At 53.3% G+C, this 10,961-nt stretch overlaps 1 protein-coding gene across 1 annotated transcript; it reads left to right on the forward strand.

Moving 5' to 3' along the window:
* Positions 1 to 1,367: 1,367 nt before the first annotated feature.
* On the forward strand, positions 1,368 to 10,052 carry rangrf (RAN guanine nucleotide release factor). Its single transcript, XM_038786980.1, has 5 exons — positions 1,368 to 1,527; positions 2,676 to 2,792; positions 5,213 to 5,375; positions 8,286 to 8,380; positions 9,300 to 10,052. Exons 1-5 carry the CDS (start codon positions 1,442 to 1,444, stop codon positions 9,424 to 9,426), a joined length of 588 nt encoding a protein of 195 aa, XP_038642908.1. The 5' UTR covers positions 1,368 to 1,441; the 3' UTR covers positions 9,427 to 10,052.
* Positions 10,053 to 10,961: the final 909 nt, after the last annotated feature.

Genomic DNA, 10,961 nt, shown 5'->3' on the forward strand with positions numbered 1-10,961 from the left:
CTCCCCACCCCCACCCTGTACCCAACCCCCACCCTGTACCCAACCCCCACCCTGTACCCAACCCCCACCCTGTATCCAACCCCCAACCCCACCCTGTATCCAACCCCAACCCCACCCTGTATCCAACCCCCAACCCCACCCTGTATCCAACCCCCAACCCCACCCTGTATCCAACCCCACCCTGTATCCAACCCCACCCTGTATCCAACCCCCAACCCCACCCTGTATCCAACCCCACCCTGTATCCAACCCCACCCTGTATCCAACCCCCAACCCCACCCTGTATCCAACCCCACCCTGTATCCAACCCCACCCTGTATCCAACCCCCACCCTGTATCCAACCCCACCCTGTATCCAAACCCCCAACCCCAACCCCCCACCCTCACTCTGTATCTAACCCTGTGCTGTACCTGTCCTGGGAGTGTTTGATGGGGACAGTGTAGAGGGAGCTTTACTCTGTATCTAACCCCGTGCTGTACCTGTCCTGGGAGTGTTTGATGAGGACAGTGTAAAGGGAGCTTTACTCTGTATCTAACCCCGTGCTGTACCTGTCCTGGGAGTGTTTGATGGGGACAGTGCAGAGGGAGCTTTACTCTGTATCTAACCCCGTGCTGTACCTGTTCTGGGAGTGTTTGATGGGGACCGTGTAGACGGAGCTTTACTCTGTATCTAACCCCGTGCTGTACCTGTCCTGGGAGTGTTTGATGGGACAGTGTAGAGGGAGCTTTACTCTGTATCTAACCCCATGCTGTACCTGTCCTGGGAGTGTTTGATGCGGGCAGTGTAGAGGGAGCTTTACTCTGTGTATCTAACCCCGTGCTGTACCTGTCCTGGGAGTGTTTGATGGGGACAGTGTAGAGGGAGCTTTACTCTGTACATAACCCCGTGCTGTACCTGTCCTGGGAGTGTTTGATGGGGACAGTGTAGAGGGAGCTTTACTCTGTATCTAACCCTGTGCTGTACCTGTCCTGGGAGTGTTTGATGGGGAGAGCGTAGAGGGAGCTTTACTCTGTATCTAACCCCGTGCTGTACCTGTCCTGGGAGTGTTTGATGGGGACAGTGTAGAGGGAGCTTTACTCTGTATCTAACCCAGTGCTGTACCTGTCCTGGGAGTGTTTGATGGGGACAGTGTAGAGGGAGCTTTACTCTGTATCTAACCCCGTGCTGTACCTGTCCTGGGAGTGTTTGTTGGGGACAGTGTAGAGGGAGCATTACTCTGTATCTAACCCCGTGCTGTACCTGTCCTGGGGGGTGTTTGATGGGGACAGTCTTTGCCCCCCCTCCCTCCTCGTTGCCGGCGGTATAAATTGTGGTGAGAGTTAGTCTGGCGTTAGAGCCACTGAGAGCGCGGGTTTGGAAAACTATCATCAGCGTCTCCGTCTCGTTTCAGCTCCATCCACGCCCAGCCCGCGTTGGGAAACCTCGCCCTCGCTCCCGGACATGGCCACCAACGCCGAGCCCCTCTCTCGCCCACTCTTTGGTGGATCCTTCTCCGCCATCATCCCCCCTCATTCGATGGATGTCAGGTAATTATTATGATGATTATTATTATTATAATGACGGTGGTTAAAAACGAGGTAGTCACTTGCTGCCTGTTTGTACCCCCCCCCCCCCCCCCCCCTTCCTTCTCGTCGAGTATGCGTGACCTGAATTGCGCCCCCCCTCCCCCCTGCCCTGTTCTGGTCTCCACTTTCTTTTTGCCTTTCCAACCCCCCCCCCCCCCCCCCCCCCCCCCCCCGCCATTCCTCATTAAGGTGCTGGGGGGAGGGTCCCTCCAGCCCATTTTCCATTTGTGGGCCTGGATGGCGAGTGGCTGATTGGCCATGGAGGGCATCGCGGCTGATCCCGATCCACAGCCAAGCCCCTGTCCGTACTCGGACGCTCTGATCCGGGCAGATGTCAGGAGGGGGGAAAGCTCTCACCTTGACGTCATGTTCCCCCCAGCCTCTTACCCGTTACATCATCGGGAGGCGGCCAGTGCTGTGGCTACCAGGGCAGGTCAGAGGCTGGGAATCCTGCGGAGAGTAACTCACCTCCTGACCCCCCCCCAAAGCCTGTTCACCATCTACAAGGCACAAGTCAGGAGTGCGATGGGAGACTCTCCACTTGCCTGGATGAGCGCAGCTCCAACAACACTCAAGAAGCTCGACACCATCCAGGACAAAGCAGCCCCGCTTGATTGGCTCCCCTTCCACAAACATTCACTCCCTCCCCCACCGACGCACAGTGGCAGCCGTGTGTCCCATCTACAAGATGCACCGCAGCAACTCACCAAGGCTCCTCAGGCAGCACCTTCCAAACCCACAGCCTCCACCATCTAGAAGGACAAGGGCAGCAGATACCTGGGAACCCCACCACCTGGAGGCTCCCCTCCCAGTCACTCCCCACCCTGACTGGGAAATATATCGGCCGTTCCTTCACTGTCGCCGGGGCAACATCCTGGAACTCCCTCCCTAACAGCACAGTGGGTGTACCTACACCTCAGGGACTGCAGTGGGTTGAAGAAGGCGGCTCCCCCCCCCCCCCCCCCACCTTCTCCAGGGGGCAATTAGGGATGGGCGATAACTGTGTGACTGAAACCCCAGAATGAAGATCCGTTTTTCTAAAAAGCGTGAAGCGTAAATTAATGAATTGAGTGTTTAAACGACGCCGTGTGTTACCGATTCCTCGCCAGTGATATCCGTGAGATCCCGGACAACCAGGAGGTGTTTATTCACAGCGGGACGGACCAGAGCATCGTCATCGAGCTCCTGGAACACCAGGTTCAGGTTCCCGATCAGGAGGCAGCCAGGTCAGTCCGCGAGCCGCCGTCGGGATTGATCCCGGGGAGGGGCTGGAGTGTGGGGAGGGAGGGGAGTGTGGGGGAAACCTCGGAGAGGGCTGGAGGCGGCCCGGGGGGGGGGGGGGGGGGGGGACGTACAGCAGCCATGTAGCAAAGGGAGGCGGCTTGCAAGGTCCCGGCTGTCCTCCGAGACATTCCGACAACTAACCAGGATCGCCGAGCTGGAATTTGCCAGGTTGATGGGAAAGGTGGTGACGTGGACATCTGCTAATCGTGGGGACGGTTCGTTGGGGGCGGGATGGCTTTGGTTTGTTCCAGAATGATGGGACAAGTCAAATCCCAGACGCCACGTCCCAATTATTGAAGACTATTTCTTAAGAAGATAAGAACTAGGAGCAGGAGTCGGCCATCTGGCCCCTCGAGCCTGCTCCGCCATTCAATTAGATCATGGCTGATCTTTTGTGGACTCAGCTCCACTTTCCGGCCCGAACACCATAACCCTTAATCCCTTTATTCTTCAAAAAACTATCTATCTTTACCTTAAAAACATGTAATGAAGGAGCCTCAACTGCTTCACTGGGCAAGGAATTCCATAGATTCACAACCCTTTGGGTGAAGAAGTTCCTCCTAAACTCAGTCCTAAATCTACTTCCCCTTATATTGAGGCTATGTCCCCTAGTTCTGCTGTCACCCGCCAGTGGAAACAACCTGCCCGCATCTATCCTATCTATTCCCTTCATAATTTTAAATGTTTCTATAAGATCCCCCCTCATCCTTCTAAATTCCAACGAGTACAGTCCCAGTCTACTCAACCTCTCCTCGTAATCCAACCCCTTCAGCTCTGGGATTAACCTAGTGAATCTCCTCTGCACACCCTCCAGCGCCAGTACGTCCTTTCTCGAGTAAGGAGACCAAAACTGAACACAATACTCCAGGTGTGGCCGCACCAATTAGTGGGCAGCGCGGTAGCACAGTGGTTAGCATCAATGCTTCACAGCTCCAGGGTCCCAGGTTCGATTCCCGGCTGGGTCACTGTCTGTGTGGAGTCTGCACATCCTCCCCGTGTGTGCGTGGGTTTCCTCCGGGTGCTCCGGTTTCCTCCCACAGTCCAGAGATGTGCAGGTTAGGTGGATTGGCCGTGCTAAATTGCCCCTTAGTGTCCAAAAATGTTAGGGGGGGTTATTGGGTTACGGGGATAGGGTGGAAGTGAGGGCTTATGTGGGTCGTGCAGACTCGATGGGCCGAATGGCCTCCTTCTGCACTGTAAATTCTATGAATCAGATGAATAGGTATCTTTTATGTTAAAACAATCTTTAATTTAAACACAGAATCTGCTTTACAATTCACAGTTAAACAGCTTTCTTAGATAAAAGGAAAAAAATTTACTCACTATCTACATCTCCAAATGAGCAACACAATTCAGATCAAATTCTCCTCACAAATAAAGTTAGCAATCAGGTTTGCTTGCTGATCACTGTTTGGAGAGAGACCCTTTCAGGAACAACCTGAAAATCCGTCTGTCTTGTTCGACTCAAACCCTATGGCAAAACTACAGACGGACCTGGCTTCTCCCATTAATTAGAATCTTTATTGTCAAAAGTAGGCTTACATTAACACTGCAATGAAGTGACTATGAAAATCCCCTCGTCGCCACACTCCGGCACCTGTTCACTGATGGAGAATTCCAAATGTCCCAATTACCTAACAGCATACCTTTCGGGACTTGTGGGAGGAAACCGGAGCACCCGGAGGAAACCCACGCAGACACGGGGAGAATGTGCAGACGCCGCACAGACAGTGACCCAAGCCGGGAATTGAACCTGGGACCTTGGCACCGTGAAGCAACAGCGCTAACCACTGTGCTACCGTGCTACCCCAATGATCTATCTGTATTCCACTAAGATGTCCATGACCTGCTTAACTAGGACTCAATCTCCCTCCCTCATTAATTATCTGCATCCCTGGGAATCTCCAAAAACATAAACAATATTCCATTAGCCATCTCTCTAGAAACAAGTAAATGGTTAAAGCCAATGATCACCTCGCCTTTACGACCCCTTAATCACAGCTTTAGCAGACGTACCTGTACGCATTTGAACCCAAGGATTTTAATAAATTTACTGCAACAAAATATAAGTTATCCCAAATGACCGCATTCGTCACATTGGGTGGAATTATCCCTTGCTGGATTGGGTGGAATTCTGTCTCACTAGACCAGGATTGGGTGGAACTCACTCTGGACCGGGATTGGGTGGAACTCAGTCTGGACCGGGATTGGGTGGATTTTCTTTTGCTGGACTGCGATTGGGGCAAATCTTCGGTCGCTGGCTGTAATCTCTCCTTGTCTGGTGCCGTGCCTGTGAAGCAGGTTGGGATGTGAAAGACGCTATGCCAATGCAGGCGGATTCAGCGGTGCTTTCTGTCGCCAGGTACCACTTTGCTGATATGACGAGCAGCAACGACGCCACGGGAGTGGAGGGCACCGAGATCTTTAGTGTGGAGCCTGTCGGCGGTGACCAGATTGCACTGCAGGATCCCAGCAGTGCCTGGTTCCTCTCTGGCAGGCAGCAAGTGGCCAAATTCAACGAGCAGGTGAGTAGATAACGGCCGGACCACTACGCACGAGTCGCTTCATCATCTGCATCCCACTAAGATGTCCATGACCTGATTGGCTGGGACTAAACACCACCCCCTCATTAATAATCGGCACTCCAGGGAGTCTCCTCTCTATAAACAATATTCCATTAGCCATCTCTCTGTAAAACAAACAAATAGTTAAATCAATGATGACATCGCCTTTACGACCCCTGTTGCCAATTCGCATCAGAGACGCCAATAATGTTGCTCTTTTTAACTGGATACTGATAGTTATTAATGATGATATTGCTTTTCAGAGTCGCCAGTTATCAAATGATACCATCACACGGTTTTACCGGATATCGATCAAAGACCCAACAACCAGTTAGTCAGTTCAAGTTCAATGATAGTTTATTTACACACAAGATTAACTCACACATGCAACATAAAACACTACAAACTAAATGACACCTAACAACTACAACAACCTGTACTGAACTTCAGGGCAACCGGCTTTATGCAGAGGCACAAGGCCTTTGTTCGGACCTTGCGTGGCTGGGTCTGGAGAAGTGACTTTGTTTCTGCTGGGCTCGTCCGTCTGGTAGTGATCGTTGGTCATGAACTTGTCTTCTGGTCGTGATGCTGCACATGGTTATAGGCGTAGGTCAGGGGCCCAGAGAGACCGAGCGCCGGGGCCAAGAGAGACCGAACACACGGCAGTGTCTCTCTTTATCCTTCTGTGGTTTTACGCTCCTTTGGGAGGTCCTTAGCTTTGGACCCAATCATTCGGCCGGCTTCGATCACTGCCTTCGATTTTGGCCAATAAAGGGGCGGTGCCTTGATGGCTGGGCGTGTCCTGAGCGGTCATTGACCTTGGCTTTTTGGGCTCACTGAGCAAAGGGAGAGACGCCGATGAGTCTGTTTCTGTATCTGTTACCTGAGTACAGGCCTTTTGTTCTGGGGAAATGGGCCATTAAAATGCAAAGTAGCTGGGGGTTTCGATAGCGTCTAGATATCGGAGTTGCTAACGTCTTGAGTCCTGGGTTGACCATATTTCCCAAGGTCCTTTGCAGGTGGCTATCTTTCCCGGGATCCTTTGCAAGTGGCCATCCCAGGCGGCTACACCCCTTAATCACAGCTTCAGCCGACATACTGTCTGTATGCATTTGAAACCAGGGTTTCCCCGAGCTAGCTGCTTAATTAACGCCGCGAGTGGGAGACATTTGGGCTTTGGTCTCCCCAGCGTTGGAAGGAAGGCCTCGAGTATAATTCCTGGCCTCTGGTAGGCCAGGCCCGGCAAGGTCTGGGCTCCCGTGGGAAGTGGCTGTTGCGGAGCAAGCGCTCCTCCGCCATCGACCGGCCGAACGGCCTTGCCACCTGGTGTGATTGTGTCCCGCAGGAAGAGGCAGTTCGGTGTGCGCTCAGTGCTGAGGCAAACCCCTCTCCCTCTGCGCCCCGCCCTGCCGTCCTTGCCCCACAGCCCTGCCAAGTATTTTCAGCCGCTTATCCCGCTCCCTCCACAAAGCCTCGACCGGCCCTGCCTCCGCCTGACTCCCGGGCAGTCCATTCCAAATCCTAACCGCGCACTGCGTGAAAATGTGCGATTCCCAGAATTGGGCGCAAGTCTCCAGTTAAGGCCACACCGGTGTTCCACTCCGTGTTAACATAAGGTGTCTCCTTTTCTCCTCTCTTTACGAAGACCAGGATCTCGTTTACCTTGGCGACCTGCTCCTCGACCTATCCCGTCACTTTGAACGATTGGTGCACTTTTAACCCCGGGGTCGCTGTTTCCCAGCAGCCCCTCGGACCTGCGCCCCGTTCTCTGTGAAGAGCTGTCCCAATGTGTTCCACTCCTTTCCCCCCCCGGCCTCGACCAATCTCCCGGCGACAGAATCGCCAGTCCTCCTGCCTGAAGCACCAATCTGCTGAAGCTGTGATTAAGGGGCCGTAAAGGCGAGGTAATCATTGAACATAGAACAGTACAGCACAGAACAGGCCCTTCGGCCCTCAATGTTGTGCCGAGCCATGATCACCCTACTCAAACCCACGTATCCACCCTATACCCGTAACCCAACAACCCCCCCCTTAACCTTACTTTTATTAGGACACTACGGGCAATTTAGCATGGCCAATCCACCTAACCCGCACATCTTTGGACTGTGGGAGGAAACCGGAGCACCCGGAGGAAACCCACGCACACACGGGGAGGACGTGCAGACTCCACACAGACAGTGACCCAGCCGGGAATCGAACCTGGGACCCTGGAGCTGTGAAGCATTTATGCTAACCACCATGCTACCCTGCTGCCCCATTGACTTAACCATTCAGTTGTTTTACAGAGAGATGGTGATGGAATATTGGTCGTAAACAGGAGGGTCACCGAAGCCGCGGGGGAAGGACTGGAACTCAGTTGTATGGGGGACTAAGTCGGTGAGGATTATATTCGTTGGAGTTTAGAAGAGAGAGAGGGGATCTCAGAGAAAGATATAAAATTCTAACCGGATTAGACAGGGTAGATTCAGAAAGAATGTTCCGGATGGTGGGGGGAGTCCGGGACTAGGGGGTCATAGTTTGAGGATAAGGGGTAAACGTTTTAGGACTGAGGGGAGGAGAAATTTCTTCACCCAGAGAGTGGGGAATCTGTGGAATTCACTCCCACAGGAAGTAGTCGAGGTGAAAAGGTTGCGTCATTTCAGGAAGGAATTCGATACAGTTCTTGGGGCGAAAGGGATCGAGGGATATGGGATTGAACGTGATGATCAGCCATGATAATGAACGGCAGAGCAGGCTCGAAGGGCTGAATGGCCTGCCCCTATTTTCTATGTCTATGAGCAAGATTATGTAATTCTATTAAGTAAAAGCAAAATGCTGGAAAATCGCAATTCTAGTTTGCCTTATCCTTCTCTATTGTTCTCCTGTTTTCAGGCCCGAAATACCGTGATGATCTACCTCGCACTGTTCAGGCTCCCCCAGTATTCCACAGACATCCTCATCACGTTTAATGATCCCACAGAAATCAGGTATCTGTCGCCACGGACTGTGGCTACGCGGCAACCCGGGTGCGGGGCGGGGAGAAGGGCTGGGGGTGGTGGCAGCATCTGTGTGCACCCTCCCGCCCCCCCCCCCCCCCCCCCCCGCTGCCCCCCTCCTCAACCTGTCCCCCGATTTGTAAAAGCTACTCTTGCCGGCAAGAGCAAGCGTTCGATTATCACAGTATTTGGCAACGTCAACGTTGGAGGTTAACGCCTTCGCCAGCCCCCCCATCACGTCTAGAGCTGGGGCCCAGTCGTGCCAGGTCTGGGCGTCACCCGCGCGTCACCCCCATTGTTGTCTGTGCCAGCCGCCCAGAGGGGCTTTCCAAGCGGGCAAAACGCTGGCCATTCTACATGATATCGAATCTGCCTCTGTCGCCCAATCAAGGCACCACCTTCCAGATGGCAACATCGTTCCAGGGTGGTTCACTCTGCGCATTCTCCCCGCGTCTGCGGGGGTCTCACCTCCCCGCACCCCCCCCCCCCCCCCCCTCCAACAACCCAAAGAAGTGCAGGGTGGGCGGATTGGCCGTGCTAAATTGCCCCTCGATTGGGAAAAATTGAAAACAAGATACGTTTCTTTTTAAAAACCTCTCTCCGGTGGGCCGGGCGAACGGGTCCATTTGACGGGGAGAAGGGGAGTTCTCTCGGGCGTGTCCTCTTCCCCAACGAATGACCCTCCGCCAAAAAAAAAGCAGGCAAACCGGCCATTAGAAGTGGAGGGTGGTTGTGGGATCTTCCTGTGTGCGACATGTCTGTCGCAATCGGCCCGATTGGTCCTGCGTTCGAGCTAATTTGGCCCGGCAACGCTCTCGGGTGGGGTGGGGTTGGAGGGGGGGGGGGGCTTAGGGACAGTTATTTTCTCTAACCGTGACTCTCTCCATCGCTCTCTCCGCCCCACCACCAGCCCTTTCAGCAGCAGCACAGAGGCGGTGGGCGAGTCGTCTTCCAGTCCCACCCAGCCCTGGAGTCTGGAGCAGTTCCGAGCCACCGTCCGGTCCTTCCGGCTCCTGGATCCAGCCATCTTCCCCTGAGCGCCCAGCCTCCGCGGCCTGATGGAGAGGGCGGGGCAGACACGGTCCCCGCCTTTGGGGCGCCACGCGCGCCCGACGCCAAGAACGGCGCGGTTGACACCCGTTTTGGGAAAGCGGGGGCGGCGTTCGTCGGGCGGATGTCAGGGGGAGGCTCCCACCAATCGTGGAAGGCACGATGGCAAACTTTCGATGAGGCCTGAATCTGCAGACGAACAGCAGGAGGCCATTCAGCCCTTCTGAGACATCCGGGCTGAAGTGTGACCTCCAGAGTCACCAAGGTTTGCAACATGGAAACTGTTATATGCCAAATGAAGAATTTCCAGTTGGAATTAGGATTACCGGTTACCTCGAGTTGACGTGGAGCTTGTGTGTGGTCCATCGAGGTGATTTTCTGAGAAGGATTCTATTGCTGCGAAGCTTCCCCCAGTTGAATAGCTGCTACTAATTTGTTCTTTTCTTGAATGTCCTAAACTATTTAGTTCGTTTTTCCAAAACACCTGGTACCATGTTATATTACGTTTAGTAATATCTTGTTACTCATTTGCTTACTGCCAGAATGGCCGTATGCGCGATGTTCAGTAACACCCGAGGTCTTCAAATAAAGCAAATACTGTTTATTGAGTAACGATTATGAATTAACTGAGTTTTTTCACTCTTCTGCAACTGTAACTGAAGATTAGATGGATAAGGTTAAGTATGTATAATGTTTAACTCCACCTGTTCACGAAGCTATCTCTCTAACACTGTGTTCACTAGTCACCCCTGATCCCAAGAAGCGGGAATGTCCTCGGGAGTGCAGCTTATATACAAAAACCTGGTGCTGCCATCTGGTGGTTGTCCAGCACTCACTTGCAGATGTTAGCCCGCATTTGGCCCGTACCTCTCTCAACTCGTCTTACCCTTTGATGGAATTCTGTGTCTATTCGGAACCCTGGATATCCCTTACATAGAACAGTACAGCACAGAACAGGCCCTTCGGCCCTCGATGTTGTGCCGAGCCATGATCACCCCACTCAAGTCAACGTATCCACCCTATACCCGTAACCCCCCCCAATTAACCTTATGTTTTGGACACTAATGGCAATTTAGCATAGCCAATCCACCTAACCCGCACATCTTTGGGAGGAAACCGGAGCACCCGGAGGAAACCCACGCAGACACGGGGAGGACGTGCAGACTCCGCACAGACAGTGACCCAGCCGGGAATCGAACCTGGGACCCTGGAGCTGTGAAGCATTTATGCTAACCACCATGCTACCGTGCTGCCCTTGACCCTCATCAGTTCCCAAATAACAGAGGTCAAGCCTCTGCTTTTTTTTTTTGGCAAAGTCCACTTCTACTTGAGGGCAGCAGGGTAGCATGGTGGTTAGCATAAATGCTTCACAGCTCCAGGGTCCCAGGTTCGATTCCCGGCTGGGTCACTGTCTGTGTGGAGTCTGCACGTCCTCCCCCTGTGTGCGTGGGTTTCCTCCGGGTGCTCCGGTTTCCTCCCACAGTCCAAAGATGTGCGGGTTAGGTGGATTGGCCATGATAAA

The sequence above is a fragment of the Scyliorhinus canicula genome, chromosome 29 (genome assembly GCF_902713615.1).
Source record: "Scyliorhinus canicula chromosome 29, sScyCan1.1, whole genome shotgun sequence".
NCBI lineage: Eukaryota > Metazoa > Chordata > Chondrichthyes > Carcharhiniformes > Scyliorhinidae > Scyliorhinus > Scyliorhinus canicula.